We start from the raw sequence: 22,684 nt of genomic DNA, 5'->3' as shown, positions 1-22,684 counted from the left end.
TCTGTCCTTATTGAGTCCTTTGTAAATTAGTCTTTGATGTTAACCTTATATTTCTCTTGGATCTTGTATGTCAAATTTTCTATTGATTTCAGGTCTTTTTTCCAACAAATCCATTGTCTGGCAATTCATTGAATGTCCTTTGTTTTTTCATTCAAGAAAATTTGACTTGAAATACAAGACTCAAGAGAAGAATAAAAAGGTTAATGTGAAAGAACAAATCACAGAAATAACCAATCATTTCATTAAAGAGAATGACAACAACTTAGATAACACACCCAAATTTGTGGAATGCAGCCAAAATAGTACTTAGAGGAAAATGTATATCTCTAAACATGTACATCAACAAAAGAAAGAGCAGATTAATGAATTGGGCATGCAACGAAAAAAACTCAAAGAAGCATATTAAAAATCCCCAATTAAATATCAAAATAGAAATCCTGAAAAACATAGGAAAGATTAATAAAATTGAAAGTTAAAAAAAGAACTAATAAATAAAAATAGGGACTGGTTTTATGAAAAAAAAAAACAACAACAATAAAATAAACCATTGGTTAATTTTATTTTTTTGGAGGGGGGAAGGCAAGGCAATTGGGGTTAAGTGACTTTCCCAAGGTCACACAGCTAGTGTCAAGTGTCACATTTGAACTCAGGTCCTCCTGACTCCAGGACCAGTGCTCTATTCACTGTACCACCTAGCTGCCTGTATCAGCAAGCACCCCAGTATCCCCAGGGTCCTTGCCAACACAAGTTCTTGGATCTGCTTTGATAAAGGAAAGCAACTCAAAATGGGTTAACAAGCTTACTTTAATCAGTCAAACATACATTGTTTACCTAGTTCAGGGGGAAAAGGTCAGCACCCTGAACTTCAGAGTATACAGATACCGTAGAATTATCAAGACAGAGAAACAGATCAAGCAGACAGTTTTCCAAACTGTCCAACCATTACATCCATACCAAATCAACATCTGGGTCTTTCAAAACCGGGGGCTCTCAACAACGGCTTCCCAGAGTTTCATCTGATCAAATCACAGAACACTTCTCAAAGTGAGTCCCAAAACAAAGCTACACATCAGGGCTTATATAGCCTTCTCCTGGCTCAGAGAATGTAACAACCCTATTGACCCACTGGCCAATCAAAAAGTATTTACTGAAAAACAAGCCTCCCACTCCAGGCTCCTGGTGCACTTTAGCCTAGGGGCAGGGAAGATCTTAAAAATTTACATTCCCATTACACTGCCCCAGTTAAGAGAATATTTCATCCAGCTGTCCCAATGTACTGAATGCTCTCCACACTCACTTGTGTCTCCTGGCTTCCCTGGTTTCCTTCAAGTCTCATCTAAAATCCCACCTTTTACAGGAAGCCTGTCCAAATCCTCTGTGCCTTCCCCCAGTTGATTATTTCCTATTTATCCTGTTCATAGATCATTCATTTATTTGTCATTTCTCCCCACCAGAATCTATCTATCTATCTATCTATCTATCTATCTATCTATCTATCTACCAATCAATTTTTGTATCCCCAGTTCAATAGGTACTTAATATGTTTGTTGACTTACTGACAAATAGAGAGGCAATGTAGGATAATAGCTAGAGGGCCAGTCTTGGAGTCAGGAAGGTATGGGTTTAGCTTCTGCTTATGTTGTATACTAGTCATGTGACTGTGGGCAATAGATCAACAAATATTTGTTAAAAGCCTTCTATGTAGGGCGGCTAGGTGACGCAGTGAATAGAGCACTGGCCCTGGAGTCAGGAGGACCTGAATTCAAATTTGGCCTCAGACACTTAACACAAAAACTAGCTATGTGACCTTGGGCAAGTCACTTAACCCCAATTGCCCTACCTTCCCCCCTCGAAAAAGAAAAAAAAAAGTCTTCTCTGTGCCAGAAAGTGTGCTATGCATTGGACATATAAAAAAAAAAAAAACCCAATGCAACAGTCCCTGCCCTCAGAGATCCAATATTCTTCTGGGTGAGAAATGGACATATAGAAATATTTACAAAATAAATACAATATACTATTCTGGGGAAAGACAATAGTAGTAGGGACACTGAGAAAGGCTTTATGGAGAAGGCAGCACTTTAGCTGAGCTTCTAAGGAAATTAGGGATTTTAGGAAACAGAGGTGAAAAGAAAGTGTATTCCATGCAAGCAAAGATGTGGAGATAGGAAAACAAAGTGTCACATTTAAAGAATGTGAAAGCCAGTTTGGTGGAATAGAGAGTTCATGAAAGAGAATGATGAGAATAATGAGGCTTGAAAGGTAGACTGGAACCAGGTTATAAAGGGCTTGAAGTGCCAAACTTAGGAGTTTGTATGTTATCCTTGGAGAAATAGAGGACCACTAAGGTTTATTGTGTATTGGGGTGACACAGCTAGACCTGCACTTTGGGAAAATCACTTTGGCAGAGGTATGGAAGATGAATTAGAGAGGGGTTACCCATTAGGAGGCTATTGCAGCAGAAGAGGTAAGAAGTGATGAAGGCCTGCATCATCAGGTCGGTGGCTGGGAATGAACTGATTTGAGATATGTTGGCAACTGAATGGATATGGGGAAGTGAGAGAGAGTGAAGAGTCAAGGATGATAGCAAGGTTGTAGACCTGGGTGACTAGAAGGATGATGGTAGACTAATGAGAAAAAGGGAAATTTTGAGTAGGAAAGGATTGGGGAGGGGCGGGGGGAGGGGAATATGATTATGAAGAAGTCATAACCTCTTAAGGCCCCCAGACAACTCTCTTGAGACTTAAGCAGGACTCTTTAAAGCAGGAAAAAGCCCAGAATGGGTGTTAAAATAGTGAACTGTATGGACCCTTTCTGAAGTGAGAATACCTTTCTCTGAGTGAAAGGGAATAACACTATTGGCTGAGCAAACATATTAGCCACACCCCTGGGGGCTTTAAATAAGTAAAACTTGGAGAGTGGGAAGAAATCAGGGTTTAGGAACAGTTGTAGAGTAAGAAGAAAGGAGAAGGAAAGGATTTCTCTCTCTCCTCCTTCCTATCAGTCATGGTACCTGGCACCAGATTTACTTGTGGAGGAAATACTTCATCCAGCAACTGGACAATCAGTCAAAACTGCTACTCCCAGGAAGGAGCTGGACGAAGATTCTACAAAGAGAGAAAGGACTTCCAGGTCTAGCAATACCAGAATAGTAATTATATAATTTATATGACCTAGATGTGTGCCACACTCTGTCTGTGCCTATTCTTCCCAGGGATGTTGTATGTGTTGTGAGTATTGGGGGGAGAGTTCACCCTTGCAATATAGGTAGAATGTTTTGTAGCTAGAGTTCTTTAAATAGTATTTTATTTTTTCCAATTACGTGTAAAGATAAATTTTAGCATTTGTTTAAAATTTTTTTTGAATTCTAAATTCTCTCCCTCATTCCTTCCCCTTCCCCCTTGCTTTAAGGTAAGAATTTTACATATATTATACATGTACAATCATGTAAAACATATTTCCATGAGTCATGCTGTGAAAGAAGAAATAGACCAGAAGGGGGAAAAAAAAAACACGAAAAAGATAAAGTGAAAATAGCATGCTTCAATCTGCATTCAGACTCCATCAGTTCTCTCTCTGTATGTGGATAGTATTTTCCATCATGAGTCCTTTGAAATTGTCTTTCATAGTTTCCCAAAGTGGGCAATACCACCCTTTTGGGGGTGCTAGAACAATCCAGGGGAGCAGTAGTAGCCTTGGGTCCAATTAGAGGGTATTGAAGAAAAATAGGGAGCAGTGGAAGCATAAGGAAAGAAGAGAAAATAATAAAATTTTGAAAAACTGTTTGTACATGTTTCATTTGTTGTGTAGTACAGTTGAATTTGTAGTGATTACATTATCTTCCAAAAAAAACCACAAAATGCAAGTTATAACTGATCAGTGGTCAAGTCTGCTGACAGGTCTTAATAAGCAAGGGTTTGCAGGTAAGCATGTCTAGCATTGTCGGGAAGTCCAGCATGTATCAGCAGGAATATGTGCATGTAATGACTTGTTTACAGTACAGTACTATACAGTTACATGATGAAATATTGCATCATCAAAATTTCAATGCAGGAAAAACTCCACAAATTTACAATAAATTATTAAATTTAAGATGCATGATTAAAAAAAACTTACATTTTTTGAAATGATGCAATTAAAAAAAACATTAAAGGGTTAAAGATAGATTTCCAGGGAGGCAGTAATTTTTTTAGGAGTAATTTTAAAGGAGGCAATAGGTCAAATAAGTTGGAAACTTCTGTCTTAGATCATTATATTGCCAAGAAGAGCTAAGTTATTCATAGTTCTCATAGAACTCATACTGTTGTAGCTACAATTCTTATCATACTATGCTTTGCATCATGTCTACTGACCATTAATATAAAGCACATAAGTGGGAGTTGCTGAGTTACAGTATTAAAAATATAGAACCATATAGGTACAATTGTTGTTTTTTATTGTTTGTCCTTTATTCCTGAAGAGGACCATAACATCAGGAAGGTGATGCCATGATTTGCAAGTGAATTGAATTTAAATGAGGCATGGCTGTGCTAAGCCAGCAGCCTCATTCTCTCCTCTGGAGCCATCTGGGTCCAATGATAAGATATAAATCTGAGAGTAAGCTCTGTTACATGGGGACTCAATCTTCAAGTATGAGTATAAAGTGGAAGAGTAGACTGAGGATGGTAGGGTGGGGTGCTGTTAAGTTGGAAAGGCACTACCCTACACAAATGAAATCATAGGTCTGTTAAAAAAAATAACATCTGATATTTAACACTAAGTTTTAGAGCACTTTATATACATTGTCTTATTTGAACCTTTAATTAAAAAAAAACACAACCCTGCTAGGTAGGTACTACAAGGTATTGTTTTCCCTTTCACATTGAGGGGGTATAGCACCAATGCCATATTCACACAACCAACGGCGACTGTAAATATGCCAGCATGGTGCTCAATCACAAAATAGAACTGGCTCTCCATATAGAAGACAGAAGCAAAACATTTATTCAAACACCAGAAAACCAAATCCCAAAACCAAAAAGCCAAATCCATCATAGTAGCAAAGAAGTTAATAAGCCATAATACCACAGAGAGCTACACCAACCTTTAGCCTTCCCACAAACCGACATTTACTCATAAACCTTACTGTCTCCCTCAGGTTCACCCTCTCCTCCCTCCAGCTCTAAGTGCTCTGACTCCCAGCTTCCTGTAGGCTCTGCTCCACCCGTCAGCAAACTCTTTCCACTGCAGGCTCCATGTGATTACATCCAATCTATTAGGGGGCAGGGAAGATCTTCAAATCAGGGAAGGTCTTCAAATTCCCTTACCGTAGGCTCACTAAGGGGCTGGGAAGATGATCAAATTCCCATTACTATTACAGGGTGTTAGGGGCACTGTATTCCTGTAATTTGGAAAATCTGCATAAAATTTTTTGACCTCCCTTTGTACCAGAGAAGAAGTCTAAATTATTATGGTATCAAAAGATAAAATATGTTTCTAAACTTTTTTCTGTGTCACTGCTGGCCTTTGCATATTATCTGTGGCTTCCACAAAACTCCCCCAAAATTCCTATTTAATTTTTTATGCCAACCCTCAATGTAGGGAAACCATCACAGATGAGGAAACTGAAATGCAGAGAGGTTGTGATTTGCCTATTGTTACACAGTAATAATGTGATTGGGGGACAACTTGGTGCTAAGAACACAGAGGAACCTGGAAACAGAGGATCTAGGCTTAAATCCTACCTCTGACATTACCTGGGTAACTTTGGGTAAGTCACTTAATCTCCTTTCCCATATCTGTAAAATGAAGGGACAGGACTAAATGGACTCTAAGGTCTGTTTCAGTTTTAGATCTATGGTGCAAATGTAGTGAGGTGGAATTGGTCTATTGGGGCCATCCTATGAAACATTTCAGAGTTGCTGGTCATAATTCTGGTCAATGTCTTGGAATCTTTAGAGCTTGCTTCCATCCATGTAGTGATCCAGTGGTGAAGGGTAGAACATGGCAAACCCTGAGAGGAGTCCCTTGGATTTCCCTAATCCTAGGCGTAGAATAGGGCATGCATGTTGTAGCACACTGCCCCTGTCTGGCAGTGGTCCATTAAAATTAGATGATAGAGTTTTTTTTTTAATCTGTTCTTTTGGAAAGATTTACATCCTGTAAAATTGCTTTTTAAGAGGTAAGTAGGTGATCTCTTTCCTCTTGAAAATTTTATAATTTTTAAAATGTCTAAATATCAGGAATTTCATGGAAGAAATTGGATTGAGTCAGTAATTGATGCCCACCACTCAGCTAGGTTTTCCAGGTCATAGTTTAATTATCTACTTAAAGGAAAACTGCAAAAAAGCCCCCCAAAAGTCCAAACTATAGCCTAAAGGAGGATTGACCAATAGGAGTCATGTTTAGTCATGTTTAATCATGTTTAGTTATGTACTTAGAGCAAGTGCATTATTCTCTGCTTGCTGTCATCCAACACATGAAACTTTGAGGGTCCATTTCCCCAGCGTTGAGTGATGGTGTGGAGCAGAGAACCCTGAAGCTTGTTTGGCTGATGTAACCTGTCCAGATGAGCTTGCTTTTAGGAGGAACCTGATTGTGAAACATAATCTATAATTGGCTAACAAAATTATTGGGAAGAGACTTTTTCCAACTGGCTGTGTAGTCGGAACGGTCATATCTTCAAAAAGATCTGAATCCATTTTTACTCTCTTTTAAAGCTTCATTTGGTGATTCCTTTGCCCATGATTTCATTTGAAAGACCATTCTATGGGGGGAAAGGCCTTATGGATTTCTCTCCTCTGAGGTGATACAGCCCTCAATCCTTTTCATTTGTTATTTTTAGTTTTAGGTGAGGATGATGGAGGCTCAAGTTGAGTACTGAAAGATTGTCAGAATCACTTCTAAGCCAAGATAAGGCATTAGAGGATTTTTGTGGGAATCCTGGACAGAAAATTTTGTCTATACAATAAACTCTTTTATATTAGGATGGGTCTTTTTTTGGGGGGGGGGAGATTTGGGAGGTAATGTTTATTCCTGTGAGTTCCCAAAAAGGAAACTTTCTACTAATAAAGATATGCAATACAGTACTTCTGCATAGAAAGTTAGTTGCCTGGGTGGCTAGGTGGCACAGTGAGTAAGAGCCAGGGCCCCAGAGTGGGGAGGACCGGATTGGTTCTGGCCTCAGATACTTAACACCCACACCCACACACCCACACACACACACACACACACACACACAAACTGGCCATGTAACCTTGGGCAAGTTACTTAACCCCAATTGCTTTATGAAAAAAAAAATTTCTCCTCCAGAACCATCTGGGTCCAGTGGCCAGATATGGATCAGTTCAACTGGAGATGGCCCAGGATGCAGTGGGATACCTTGTCCCTTTTAAGCTAAGGTCTTCTCAGGTTCTCCCTTTGAATGAGGTAATGTGTGAGGAAGAAGGGAAGGGAAGGAAAGGGAAGAGAAAAGGAGGTGAGGAGGGGAGGAAAAAGAAGAGTGGAAAGGAGAGGGAGCTGAGCTGCCCAATTGGAACTGGCTAGTTGGGTCAGACATCTCAGACTACTCACAAGATGGGGTTTGTCCTTAGTTCTTGAAGAGGACCATAATGTCATGGAGTAAAAGTTTTTCACCAAACAGGCTAAACCAAGTTGAAGGTAACTGACAGATCTCAAACCCATTGGTAAATTAGGGATATTTCCACTCCAAGTATGTGAAGACTTCCACCAGATGGAATGGGCATATGAGAACAGTTTGTTCTGATGGCCATGAAGGGGGCTAAAACAGGAGTGCTTAAAGCTTGGTCAGACATTAAAGATGATAGGGCCATTGCTAGTCATCTTGACTTTTGTCCTGCCACTAGACTTCAATGACTTTGTGCAACTCCGCCTCACTTAAATTCAATTCAGAGGCAATTCAGGATATCATTAGAAGAGGTCAATAGTCCTCTTTGAAAAAACAAGACAGAACAATAACAATTTTTGATTGAATGAACTATCCTTCAGGCATTTCTGAGTCTTCATGACCTCCCATGGTTTTTTTTTTTTTTTTGGCAAAGATACCAGAATGGTTTGCCATTTCTTTTGGATAAGTGACTTAACCCAAGGTCACACTGCTAGTAAGTGTCTGGGGGTGGAATTTGCACTCAGACCCTTTATCCACTGAACCACCTCGATGCCTCCAGCTGAGTAAAGGATGGAGATATTTACAAAAGCTTGACCTTTAGGCAAGCTTCTCTTGAATATAGGTAAAGGGCGAAATTATATTGGTAGGGACTTTAGACTTAACACTTCGTGGGAATATTAAAACCTGTGCCTGCTTGACTAAGTCATTTGCTATTTGAGCTTATGAGTTATGACTAAGTCAGTTTTCAATCTTACACTATATAGCTTGTAGGCATCTATTTATATGTTTTCTGTCTTATTAGAATGTGAATTCCCTAAGAACATGCCTTTTAAAAAAATTCTTTCCTTTGCAATCTCATCATTCAGTACCATGCTGAACACATATAAAAAATACTCGATGGTGACTGATTATAAAGTCTCAGGACCAAGCAATGAGGGACGGGGAGGAAGATGGGAGAATTACTACAAGATGTTAATCACTTAGGACCATTCTGAACCAGTGTGCACCCCGGGCCTCGTTCACTGCAGCCACTTGAAGCATAACTATCATCAGAGAAGGCAGAGGGTCCCCATGGTGGAACTACAACCCCCACAATGCACCGCACGCAAGGGGTGGCCCCTATGAGAGTTCCGAACTAGGTCTCCAAGAATGCCTGAGGGAAAACCGACTTCATTTTCCACCCCTTCTCATAGTTACTCCCCTTCTTCCTCGTGCGTTCATTTTTTAACGGATTGAAAAGTCGGAAAGAGTCCTAGTCTTGCAGACAGAACTCAGAACGGTCCGCGACTGCGCATGAACTCTACAAATCAAGGGTCAAGTCCATGAGGAAGCAAAGGGCCGTGCTGGGAAACCGGAAGTGGGAGGAGGGGAGGGCGCCAGAACCGGAATGGCTACCCTTGGCGCCTGCGCTCTCCCTGCGCCTGCGCTCTGTAGGCCGCCTGGAAAAGGAGGCCTGACTTCGGGCCCCTCCTCCACCACGCCTCGTCGCCTCACGTCCCACTCCACCCGGGAACGCGCTGAACTCGCAACCGACGGTGTGGCGCGAGTCAGTAGTGTGCACGTGCTAATTTCGCGCCCTCCCCCCCTCCTCCTCCCACGCGGAAGCAGGCCCCCTCCCCCCTCCGTCCAGGCCCGCGGCGGGAGGCGACATGAGCAACAAAGAAGGTGGAGGCCACGGCCGAGGCGTGTTGTTTGTATTTGTGTCTGGGTCTGAGGGAGGGTGGAGGCCTTGGCCAAACCCCCGGCTTGATCCCCCCCTTTGGCCACGCCAGAGCGTGACGACCCTCCCCTCCATCCCCCTCTCCCTTGGATGGCCCGTTCCTCCATCCCTGGGGCTATGGCGTGGGGGCTGGGAAGGAGGTCAAGGTTCCACTAAGCCTTCCCCACATTCCCCGCTCGCTCCCCCTCTCTTGGGGCCTTTCCTGGGTGAAGGGGGTTGATCTGTGGGCCGCGGGGGCAGAAGCAGGGCCCCAGCGGCCTGCTGCTGAATTGCCCTGTAGCCCCAAGGCCGAAGCACCTACCCTGGTGTTTGGGGGCGCTCTGCTTGAGTGACATGTAATCGTAGTAAGAAAGGTTTACTTTCCAAGTCTCTTCTGTTAATTCTTGGAGATGGGATGGCTTCAGAATCTCCTAATTTTTACCTTTTCTGCTTAGGGTCAGGAGGGTTCAGGAAACGAAAGCATGACAATTTCCCACATGGTCAGAGAAGAGAAGGGAAAGATGTTAACTCGTCTTCTGCTGTGATGGTGGCCTTCAAATGTAAGTACTCTTCAGTATAGCTTGGTAGAACAAACAAAATCCTGGTGGCCACCCTTGAAACCACAGTAAATGTTAAATTGTCACGTCAGCAGGAAAAACAAATGGAGGAATGAGGTAGATGACCATAGGAAGTGGTGACATTTCGGATGAGACTAACTTTCTGGTGCATTGAATTTAAAGTTCTATACCAATCTTTGAGATAAGTTGCTCTACTTATTTGGCACTTCTAACTAAAATAACTAATTGGGTTTTTGTGTAGTAGACCTACAGTGTTATTTAAAATAAATGCTTGTTGAAGTTGTCTAGTATTGTTTGTATTGTTCTTTTTAGTTGTGTCTATTTTTTCTTCCCCATTAGAACATGAGCTCCTTGAGCACCTGAACTGGTTTACCTTTGTCTTACAGCTCCAAGCTTCATGAGTTGGAGAAAGATAGATTGCCAGGAATTACCTTAAAACATATTAAGTGCTTTGTAATTGTTAACTGACATTTGCTAGTCTTGTCCCCTGGGAACTACAATACTTTCAACTACTATTATGTTTGGCTTGCAGTAGATGGTCAATAAATGTGTGTGGATTGCCATATGAGTATAAAGAAATCAGGGGAAATTTTTCTCAATAAAGATAACAAGCTCTTCCCTTAGCATTAATTCCAGTGAGAATTTAATCACACTACTCTGCCTTTTGTTTTGAAAATACTATTGAAATAAAATACCCATCACTAGGGTTAGATGGTTTGTGGATTTCAGAAATCAGTATTAGAAAGTTGGAAGGTTATTAACTGTGCTTAAATTGCTCACAGTTTCTTCTTTGAAATTTGTAGCAGTTGCAGCAATGATTAAATTTCAAAAACTCACTTTCATGAGAAAGTAATTCTCTTATGTAGTTGGTCTTAATTTTTTTATAGGTTAGATTTTGGCTATATGTGTATAATGGGAGCTCTGCCTTGCTATGAATACTGATACTGGTAAAAATGATAGCTGACATTTGTAACAGTTACAGATGACACGTTTCCTTCTTTTTAGATGATACATTTGTATATCTAATGCTTTAATATTTACAGTTAGCTCTATATACACTCTCATTTGAACTTCCCAACCTTCCTGTGAAGCAAGTATTACAGATGATAGCCCTCATTTTACAGATGAGGAAATCAAGGCTTTTATTAATTTACTTTCTTCTGGTCATATAGTTAGAAAGATTCAAAAGAAAGATTTGAACACAGGACTTACTGACTCAGTTGACTACTCTATCCACTATGCCATGTTGCTTAAGGATGATGAGACAGGCTCAAAATAGATGGCTCAACCAAGGTCATTCAGCAGGTAGATAGTAAAGAGTCAGGTCTTTCTCCCAAGTGCTGCATTTTTGTACCATGCTGCCATTGGTGAACCAACATGAAGGAATTTGAACTAGATCAGTCAAATTTTCAAATCTCCTTTAATATGAAAACTTCACCATAACTCTTATAATTCTAATGATTTGCAGTCTTTAACCTCATGAAAACATGCCATTAAAATAAGTAGTAGGTGTTTACATTTGCGATACTACTTTTCTGCATCTGATTTTATTCAGAGCTTTCCATTTTCAAGTGCTGGGGTCTATCATTAGGGACTCATGGGAGGTATGAGAGTCAGTTTGAGTGAGACCTCTCTAAGGAGCTCTGGGCAGAGAGACAGGTAGGAATTAAGATGGTGCAAGTAGAAGAATCTCCATCCTTCATCTTACAGCACTGTCTGAAGAGCATCTAGCACAGATTCATCTGCAGTGTTTGCATTCTAGTGGGAGAACTTGCTGCTGCTTCTGCTACTGCTGTACTGAATTGCAAGGCTTAAACCATTCATCTAGAAATGTGCTATTATAGGTCACAGTTAAGTATGGGGAAATCGAATCTTGAAGGAAAGAATGTAATCTGTATTTAGAAGGATACATTTTGCAGAGTTAAGAGAATATTGCATAACAGTGACATAATCTCTGCCCATCTCCTCAACTGACCTCCATGTCAAAAGTTAGCTCCTGAGGGGATAGCAGGAAATAGAGGGGAGGTCTGAGAAATATGGTCTCAATTTATGACTATATAATGACTGCTCTTTGAGAGTCCTTTGTCTGTCTTTCTTTAATAGACATTTCCTTAATCCTGGGTCCCTCAGGATGAATGTTCTGTCAGTTCTGCCCCTATTGCAGAGGTGTTAACATGTAGCCCATAGACACTTGAGTGCTGCTCAAACCAGATTAAAATGTAATTGACACATATTTAACAAAATAAAGATACAATGAGACCTAGATAAAATTACATTTTAAAACTAAATTAGTATATATACCAAAGGCATGTTTATGTACAGATTTGGTGGTGTTCAAGTCATGATCCTGTGGATCAAAGCATGCTGTTACTGTCAGTGGACTTTTCTTGGCAAAGATACAACAGTGGTTTGATGTTTCCTTCTCCAAAGGATTAAGGCAAACAGAAGTTAAGTGAGTTGTCCAGGGTCACACAGCTAGCAAGTGTCTAAGGCACGATTTGAACATAGGTCTTCCTGAGGCCAGACCCAGTGAATAGAGCACTGAGCCACTTAGTTGCTTCTTATGTATGGAGTAGTGGCCCCCATTTCTATTTGAGTTTGATACCACTGCTCTGTAAGATAGCATGTAGTATTATCACTGTTGAGATGTTACATGGCTACTTCAAGAAACAGTTTTTAAGGAACTTGTTTCAAATAGTATTAGTAAGCAAGCTCAAACACCACATAGTAACATTCCCAGGTATTTTTGCTTCCTTCTGAGGTTCAGGGCACAGGTCCACCAACTTTCCCTGGTTTAGACATACTTTTCATAATCGTTAGAGAGTGTTTCAGCATAAAGTTCATCACTTATCCTGCCCAGTTTCCAAACATTTATTGGCAGCAGTCCCAGTTTCTTGACTATAGATGTGTTTAATCTTCCTTCTCCTGCCCTCCTCCCACCCCCAACCTTCTCTCTCATAAGGCAAAGAGAAAAAGTCAAGTCCCAGGAATATGCCTGAGTATTGGATAGTTCTGCAAAAATAGATATATAACTTAGGGTCATTATTAAAATTTAGGTTGTGGCATCCATAACAGCACTTGGAGGGCAGTAGTGGGTCTATCTTCTCTTGAAGTAGTAGAATCTAGATTGCCTTGTCTTCATGCTTTTAAAATGTATACTTATTGAAGTCTTCCTTCTGATTTCTGGAGGGTGTGATTTTGTTGTATGACGTTAGATTTAGGTGAATGACACTTTCTATATGATTGATATAAAGGTTTCACTTTTCATTTAAAATGCATTTTTAATTAAATTTTAATTTTAATTTTTAATAATTTAATTTTTTGTTGTGAATTGAAGGTGGAGTCCTGTAGTAAAAGTGTGTATTTAACCCTTCATTTATTCTGAGTTCTGCTACTTAATGCCTGTATGTCCATGGGCAAGTCCTTTAACCTCTGTCGGTCTCAGTTTTCTCTGTGAAATGGAGGGAGATTGATCTCTTAGGTCTCTTCTAGCTCTACATCTTACACTGCTAAGATTGTACTATATGTAGATTGCTGTACTAGGTACCAGGGATATAAACATGAAATAAGTTATAGACCTTGCCCTTAGGGAGGTTAGATTCTGGTGGTCAGGAAGCAAAAGAAGTCATAATATAAGGCAAAGTGTGTTAAGTACAAAGGATTGGTCTAGCCAAAATGCTGTGAGAAATTTGGATAGAGAGAATCACAGAATTTAAGACTTGGTATAGATTGTAGTGACCATTTAGTTCAACCTAGACAGAACAGTTCTCCAATAAGTAAGTACTTAATAAATATTTCTACATTCATTCACTTAAACATCCTGGATAAATGGTGATTCTGTCTCTGTGAACATCTCCCCAGGGAGGGGGATCCCACCACTTCTTGATGTAGCCTAGTTCACTTTTGGACAGTTCTAATTATTAGTAAGCTTTTCCTTACTTAAGTTGCAACTTTTACCCATTGCTCCTACTTCTGACTTTGGGGCCCAAACAGAACAAATCTAATTCCTCTTCCATATCTTAAGTCCTTCATATACTTGTTAATGAGTGCATAGAAACTACAAATTACTTACATGCTTATGTGTGTTATACATTAACAGAGATGGAGGCAGTCCATTTGAAGGTGGTGAGGAGTGGGACAAACTTAGTTGCGATGGGAGAAAGCAGAAAGGAGAACAGAGGAAAGTGAGTAATTCAGTCTGGCTGAAACAGAAGTCTGTATAACATACTGAGAAGTTAGTAGCCAAATTATAAAAAGCTTTGAAAGCCAGCATAGGAAGCACTTTATTTGGTAGGCAGTAGGGAGTCATTGAAGGTAATAAAACAAAGGACATGATATTGTCAGACATACTTTAGAAAGATGACAGGCAGCTTTTATATGATGCATTGGAGGGAATTATAACTGGGAGACAGGAATGCCAGTTAAATTTGTCCAAATTTTAAGGAATAGAGAAGAGCAGATAGATGGAAGAGATGTGAAGAGATATGACAGTAATTGTTAACTGAGTGGATGTAGCAGTGAGGGAAAAAAATATAGTCATTGATGACTTGGAGTTTTTGAAGTTTTAGTGAATGGGAAGATAGAACTAGTAATGGAAACAGTAGAAAACAAAGGGGATGATTTGATTTTTTGCTATTTTGAGTCTGAGGTATTGCATTGGAAATACCTCCATGCATTTGAAGATACAGGATAGCTCTGAGATAAGATAGCGATGCAGAAACAAATTTAGGAGTTATTTGTATAGAAGTGATCATTAAAGCTATGGGAGTAGATGAGATCACCAAGGGGGAGGGAATTTAGAGAGGAAAGAGGACCATGGACGGAGCCTTGGGTACACCTTTAAGGGGTAGGAGGAGAAAGATGAACCAGAGATAGGAGTGCTCATATAGGTAGGAAGAAAACCATGAAATACATAGTGTCATGTAAATGAGCAGTAAGAAATAGCTGTGGTTCAACTGTTGTTAAAGCAGTAGGGAAGGTGAAGGAAAATGAAGAGTAAAACATGGTCATTAGATTAGACAATTGAGATCATTGATGACCAAGGAGACGGCATTTTCCCATGTAGGGGTGGGGACTGAAGAGTGAGTAAGTGGTAAGAAATTGGAAGAATTGAGTATGGACAATTCTTGCTAGGTTAGCTTGAAATGTGAAGAAACTAATGACTTGAGAATGTGGCAGAGTCAAAGTATCGCTTATTTTTAGAATAGGTAATACATGTGAAATGGAGAGGTCTAAGAATACTGGGGAAGGGGGGGGTCAAAAAGAGTTTTAGAGGGCTAATCAGGATTTTATATCAGGGGTAGACTTGAAAACATGTTGAGGAGACTGCTTGGAATAGCAACCATTGTAGGAATGTCATAGTAAGAGATAAATAAGTGTTCTCCATATGTTTTTCACTTCAGAAGTTCCAAAGAGACAAAATCCAACAAAGGAGACACTGGGAAAATCTATGAGCTCAAATCTCTCTACAAAAATGGTCAAAATTTAGGTAACAAATAAGAGCAATTAGAGGTCTTTAACATAAGTGAGCAAATTTGACCTTATAGATATCATTGAAACTTTGGGGGATGAAACCCAAAGTGTTGAAGCATATACTTTTAAAAAATGTTTTATTGACAATTTTTGACTTTCTTTTCTCTTCCTAATCCAGTTCAACAGATTTAAGTGCCTGTTTTGTGCAAGGTACTGGGGATATGGAGATAAAGTAGAAAATAGGCTACGCCCTGAAAGAACTTACATCCTATGAGGGGAGAAGGAGGAGAAAGTACATAGCATGTAAAAGAATACATATATGATAATTTGAGGAGGCAAGAAAGAATATAACAGTTTGGGGTACAGCTTCCCATAGAAGGTGGTATGAGGTCTTGAGTTTTTTGCTTTTTGGAGGAAAGGAACGCAGAGCATTTGCGGTTAATTGACTTGCCCAAGGTCACACAGCTAGTTTTTTTGTGTGAAGTTTCTGAGGTCAGATTTGAACTCAGGTCCTCCTGACTCCAGGGCTCTATTCACTTCTCCACCTAGCTGCCCCGATAAGGTCTGAGTTTTAAGGATTCTTAAGTGCATTCCAGGTCTGTACAAGGACGTGGAGATCAGTGGTGGAATTCAAGGAATAGCAAGTAATCTGATTTATATGCAAAGTCACCTAATAAATGTTTGTCAAACTGAATGTTCCTTTAAAGAAACCCATGCTGCTTGGTATAGTGGAAAGAGTACTAGGTCTTGAATGAGAAGGCCTGCGTTCAGATTCCAGCTCTGCACTCACTGGCTGATGTGATCTTTATCATGTCAGCCAGCTAATAAACATTTTTAAGTTTATTATGTGCCAAGTATTATGCTAAGCACTGTGGACTAAAAAAGAGGCAAAAGACAGTCTCTGCCCTTAAGGAGCTCATAATCTAATGGGCTAACCAACAAGCAGATATGTACAAACAAGTTACATACAGGATAAATAGGAAATCATTAAGAGAGGGATGGCATTAAAATTCAGAGGGACTGGGAAAGGCTTCTTGTAGAAGATAGGATTTTAGTTACATTTAAAGGAAGCCAGGGAAAGCTAGTAGATGGATATTAGGAGGAAAAACATTCCAGCTAGAAAAAAAATTCTTGGGGACAGCTAGAAAAAAAGATTCTAAAGTCTAGAGATAGATGTCTTGCTCATCAAACAGCAAGGAGGCTGGTGTCACTGGCTTGAAGAGGTAGTGGTGGGAAGAAAGATTTAGGCATCCTGGAAAGATAGGAAGGGGCTAGGTGTTGAAGGTCTTTAAATGCCAAACGATTTTATATTTGATCTTGGAAGTGATAGAGAGTTTATTGAGGGGGTGTAGGGATCATGTAGTCAGACCTGTGCTTTAGGAAAATGACTTTGGTGGCTGATGGATTAGTGTGGGGAGAGATTTGAGGCAGGCAGATCCACCAGCAGGCTATCGCAGTAGTCATTTGTGAGGTGATGAGGACCTGCACTAGAGTGGTGGCAGTGTCAGGGGAGAGGAAGGAGCTGCTGCAAGGGGTGCTGCAAAAGTGAAATCATTAGGCGTTGGTAACGAATTGGATATGGTGGGGTGAGAGACATTAAGGAGCTGAGGGTGACTCCTAAATTTTGAACCTAAGGAAGTGAGAAAATGGTGTTACCCTCTACATTAATAGGAAAGGTTGTAATGTAAGGACAGGAAGAGTGTAGGGGAAAAGACAAAGAGTTCTGTTTTGGACTTGTTGAATTTAAGGTTCCTACTGAACATCCAGTTTCCAGATATCTAAAAGGTAGTTGAAAATGTGAGATTGGAGATCAGTAGAGAGGTTGGGATAGGATAGGTAAATTTGAAAATTCTCTTTATAGAGATGGCAATTAAATCCATGGGAACTGATGAGATCCAGGTGAAGTAGTGATTTAAATCCTCTGATCCTCAATTTCCTCATCTATAAAATGGTTTACCTGTGTTGCTTATAGTATTTTGAGGATTAAATGTAATATTATATATAAAACACTTTGTGAAAAAGAAAAATGCTGTTTTGTGAACTTAGTGCTGTAATCTTTCCATGTAGGGAAAAAAGACAGGATCAGTCATTTGTATAGTTTTGTGCAACAAATCAATATTTTCACAAGACATTATAAATCTTGATTTTTCAGCTCAGGGTGAACTTGAACTTAGAAGTCCAGAAAATTGAAATCATTCTTATAACCTCTTATTGTGATCCATTTGGTCTCTTTAGTCTCAGGTCAAGGTTTTGGTGTTGCTGGGTTTAGATATTTCTACAGCCATATAGTCTATACACAATAGGTACTCAGCATATATTAATTTGTGAACAAAGGTGTGCTCAGTAGTGCCACTTTTCAGCAATGATTGCTACATTCATACAAAACACTAGATTTGTCTTTAGAAGGCTTGGCTTTCCAAAGGCTCTCTGAAATTCACTGTTTTTGTCCTCAAATGAGATAATGCTTTTAATCACTTATCTGATAGGGTTGTTAGAGAATGAAATGAAATAAAATATATAAAAACCACTTCAAATATGTATAAGTTCCTGTTATTTTGCCCAAAGGTTTTATGTTACTGGTATCAAGAATTTGCCAAATTCTTATATTATCGAGTGTTTAAATGTTTTATAATTAGTTTACTTACTATTTTTTGGTGGTCTTGTTACTAAGACTAGTAATGGTAAGTACACTGTCTACTAATTTGTGTTTTTCCAAAACATTTTTATAATTTGGTGGGTGATATGTTCAGAATGTGCCTCCTTGTGGCCCATAATAATATGTATTATCAGTGTTTCAACAGGAACTTGATACCAGACATGATAAGTATGAGAGACTTGTGAAACTCAGTCGTGATATAACTGTTGAAAGTAAAAGGACAATTTTTCTTCTCCATAGGATTACTAGGTGAGTCAGTCTTTGATTTCTCTGCTGACATGAATTTTTAAAATTTTCTTTAGTGTTTTATGTATTGATGAATTAGAGCTAGCTTATATTTTATATTTGATCTTAGAAGTAATAGAGAGTTTATTGAAGGGGGGTGTAGGGATTAATTAAATTAATTAAATCCATGGGAACTGATGAGATCCAGGTGAAGTAGTGATTTAAATTCTCTGATCCTCAATTTCCTCATCAGTAAAATGGTTTACCTGTGCTGCTTATAGTATTTTGAGTATCATATATATAATAATAGTATTTTTATATATATTTCATGATGAAAACTTTAAGAAATCTTCACAACAAATTTTTTGTAAGGAATCTTGCTACATCTCACAAGGAAAAATATTTTAAAGATGAACTAAATTTTTTTTTGGTACTCTAATGAATTCTTTCATAGAGAGAAAATGATCCTATGAAGAAGGACAATGTAGTTATAATGAAATGTTTAGGGCCTATTGTGTAGGTTCACTGAGTTGAGTAAGTGCTTATTTTTTAAACAGCAAAAATAACAAACACTTTGAGGTTTACAAGGGACTTTCCTAACATCTCTGTGAAAGAGTTAGCAGGTATCAGCACATTTTATAGATAACCAAAAAAAGCTAGTAAATGTTAGAACTGTTTTTAAAACCTAAGTTGCCTGATTCCAGGTGTTTGCATTGTATCACACTGAATATCTTCGTAATCTCAAACTTAGGATTCTTTCGGAGATTTTTTGGTATTAATTTGGTTCTCCACTTAACATTTATAAATAAAACATTTAAAAAATTTTGTCCTTTAAGGGTATTTTATTGATTTCTCTTTTACTCTAAAATATACTGTTGCTTATATTAAGGGATTAAATTTGTCTCTGAAAAATTTGCTCTCAAGTTTTGTGTAGATAATATTGTGATGATTCTACAGACTTAACTGTATTTAGGGTTTGATATGGACCATATTTGCTGAATGATTAAGTTCATTTTCCTGTGCCTGAATTTCCTAGTCTATAAAAGAAATAAAAGTTCATATCTGTTTACCTCATGCATTAAGGAAATACTTAAAATATGGAATATGTCATCCTTGTTCAAGGAGTGTGCTAGTCTTTTCCATATTGTTTTGATTATAGGTGTTTCTAGAACAAGCAAGGAAAATACTTCAACTTTTTCCATGTTTCCTTTTCTCATTCTTGACTTGACCTCAGAGACATAAATTAGTGTAATTATTCATGAATAGATGTATTTGATTTAACTATTTTATTCTCACCTGCCAGTTGAAAATGTTACCCAAAAATGCCTTGTGTGGTACCTTCATTCCTTGTGTCGAATGGTATAACTTGCATTTCCAAAAGCATTGTCCCCCACAGCAGACCTTGAAACAACAAAAAGTGATAAAAGGAGAGTGAGGATAGCTACTTTTTCCTTTAGAGCCAACTCTCTTGCATTCTCTTATAGCTGCATTATTTCAAATATCTCTCCTTCAAACAAATAATTTTATAATACTGAACTTTGGACCTAGGGTTATAAGATCTGGGGATGTCCCTTTGCTCTGACACTTGTTAACTGTTTGACTATGTACTTAACTTGTACTTAACCCTCTTTCACCTGGATCACAGTTTCCTATCCATAAAATAGCAGTTATCATACCTGAAGTAACTACCTCACTGGGTTATGAGGAAAATACTTTATAACTGTAAATTGAATATTCATAGCTTTGTAAATAGCTACATAAATGTGAATTGCTATTATTATTATTATTATTATATACACTAATATATGTTAGGATAAGGGACACCTGTAATAAAAACTGGTTCAGCCCTCTAATAATCTGAAAACTCCATTTTCACGATTACAGTGCTCCTGATGTGGAAGAAATAATGAATGAATCAGAAAGCAAACTGGAAGCTGTCAGACAGAAGATTAAGCAGGTAGCCCAAGAGCTGTGGGGAGAAGATATGTATCAATATCACAGAGCTATTACTCCAGGTAAGTCTAAATAGATGCTACCTCTTTAACTAACTACAAACTCTTGATACATAGGAACAAGAACATATATATATAATAAAATTAAAGGAAACTTTATGAGTATGTGTGCTAATAGACCAAAAGGAGAAGGTAAGAGAAGAAAGGACATTTTATGATGTGAAGGGATGTTACTTTGAACTAAGAAGGAAGCATTGCCTCATTGGAATGTTTAAAAATAATATGTTAACAAAATTGACACTCTCACCATCTTTTTATTTTAAAAAATTTATGTACTTCTCAATTCCACTTAGAATTAAAATCTACTTTTAGCATTTTTCTTGATTTTCATCCTTTTCTCAGATGAAAGGAATCTAGGGTCTCCTGTTTTCCCCTAGAAAAAGACTTTAAGAAAGTTTTTGTACTTTTCATTTACTCATAATATGGATGACAGAGTTTGTGATAGGCCAATTAAAAATTTTTGTTAATATTTTTGCTGACAGGTTTCTACATACTATAATGTTAAATCTATAATTAGAACAATGCTGACAGTATGATGCTTATGAATAGTTTGCTACTTGTAATTGTTGAGTGCTTGTTTTGGTGTTACTCCAAATAGTTGTTCTTTTGACTTGAAGATAAAACAATTCTGGCATTGAACTAAAGGACTTCTGTGCTTTTCCTCATTAAGAATAGTGCTAATGGCACGCAGAGCATTTCCCCAAGGGATGCTTGTTTGAGCTCAAACATTGAGTATAGCACTAATAATTGAACAACAACAAAAAGTTAGGCCTGTTTTCTACAATACACATTTCTTATCAGTGCAGATTACAGATTGTCCCAGGGGATTGTTAAATAAACAAACTAATAATTAGATACTTGAAATAAGTCTTTTTTTTCCAACACTTTTTTGTGCTTTGTCATGGTTCTTCCTTTCTCTAAAGGCCAAGAATTCAGAGGAAGTAACATTTGTCTTAGGACTCTCCTAACATCTACCCACCTCAGGAAGAGAAATGTGTTTTCTTTTCCGACTTCATAATGATGATAGTCCACATTTATGTAGTACTTTTAAGGTTTACAATAATAATCATAGAAAAAGTTGTTATGTAATCAGCAGTCAGACATTTTAGTCCATACATTTAAGCTCAAGTTCTAACTCAGGTGAAAGTTCTTACTATTATGTGACTTAGGAAGGTTTGTAATGGGGATAAGAGGAGATAGAACACTAGAGGCTGTAGCACAGTTGCTTCTATGAAGGCTTTGAGGGTCAGGGAGACCATGTGCTATACTTTGTACCTCAAAGAAATTTAATACTTCTAAACATTTTAAATTATAATGCACTTAATGAGCTTGAGGACAAAACATTTTTATGGTGTCTTTTTCTTACCTTTCATATAATCACATTCTTTAACAGAGTATCTTGCTTATCCTGAAGGTCACAGCTACATACCCTTTCACATATTTTTTCTTAAAAGAAAACATGCTCCAATTTCAGGAAATGGGCACTGCTCAGAAACAGTAATAAAACAAAAAAGAAGAATAAGATTACTGTTAATAGTAAAATAAGTTATACAACTCATGGTTTCATAAGTATATAAAGATGAATCTGAAGATTAAGTAGATTAGTAGAGGCCTAATAAAGACAGAAGAGGGCCAAGGACAAAGACCCTTTAGCCCTCTCCATGAGGGATCTCCCTTCAAGTTGACATCATTAATAAATGTTATGATTATATAGTACTTTGCTTTCTTCACAACAGTCCTATGAAATAGGTAATACTTGAATTGTCTCTGTAGTTATAAGATTAGTCAGTGTTGCACCTGGTGCTTAAATTTTGGTCTTCACTCCATTAACTAACACTCTTTGGAGTTAGGTTCCCAATCCACGTAACTGTTATCTTTTAGTCTTTATCTTTCTGAGTAAAACACAAGAAGAGTACATAAGATAAGATAAGGAGAAAGAAGAAAACTACTTCTTTCCGTCATGGAAGATAATGCAGAGAATAGCAGCATCATTCTAGGAAAAATAGTAGAAGCACCCAGATGTTCTCTAATGTCAAAATCCAGGAAAAGAGCCAACCTTAAAACCAATGGCTTTAGATGTATGTGTACAAAGTTTAGGTAATAAATAAGATGAACTAGTAATCCTAATGCAGGGAGTACCTAACACATAGTAGTCCCTAAATAAACACATATTGATTGATTGGGATGTTAATTTGACCTTATAATTATCACTGTGACTTGGTGGGATGGTATCCATAACAAGGATATGGCTCTGCAAGATTATACCTTATTTAAAAGGAAAAGGATTGATTAAAGGGGATGGGAAATGCATATGTATGTGTTATATAAGTTTTAGTGCTACTTTTTCTTTTTACAATAACTGTAGTTGGAAATAAAACCCTCCCTTCTTAAAATGGAACCCTCTTTTATTATTCTTATTCTTATTTTTGCTTTTTGGAG

At 38.2% G+C, this 22,684-nt stretch overlaps 1 protein-coding gene across 4 annotated transcripts in view; it reads left to right on the top strand.

Moving 5' to 3' along the window:
* The first annotated feature begins 9,037 nt into the window (after window positions 1–9,037).
* The window catches only part of TSNAX (translin associated factor X), a 34,390-nt gene continuing 20,743 nt past the window's right edge, over window positions 9,038–22,684 (top strand). Inside the window, exons 1-4 of one of the 4 annotated variants that reach the window (XM_069064874.1) lie at window positions 9,038–9,149; window positions 9,758–9,862; window positions 18,143–18,257; window positions 20,118–20,248. In XM_069064874.1, the coding sequence (XP_068920975.1) occupies window positions 9,847–9,862; window positions 18,143–18,257; window positions 20,118–20,248 (262 nt within the window). In that variant the 5' untranslated portion in view covers window positions 9,038–9,149; window positions 9,758–9,846. Of the gene's footprint in view, window positions 9,287–9,367; window positions 9,668–9,757; window positions 9,863–18,142; window positions 18,258–20,117; window positions 20,249–22,684 lie in introns of those variants that run through there. The other 3 variants (XM_069064872.1, XM_069064871.1, XM_069064873.1) reach the window with 3 other exon arrangements.

The sequence above is a fragment of the Petaurus breviceps genome, unplaced genomic scaffold, assembly GCF_028583685.1.
Source record: "Petaurus breviceps papuanus isolate PSGF00001 unplaced genomic scaffold, PetGlider_PUasm1.0 90650, whole genome shotgun sequence".
Lineage (NCBI taxonomy): Eukaryota > Metazoa > Chordata > Mammalia > Diprotodontia > Petauridae > Petaurus > Petaurus breviceps.
Note: the sequence above shows the minus strand (reverse complement) of the source record. Positions and strands in the feature narration are given on the sequence as shown.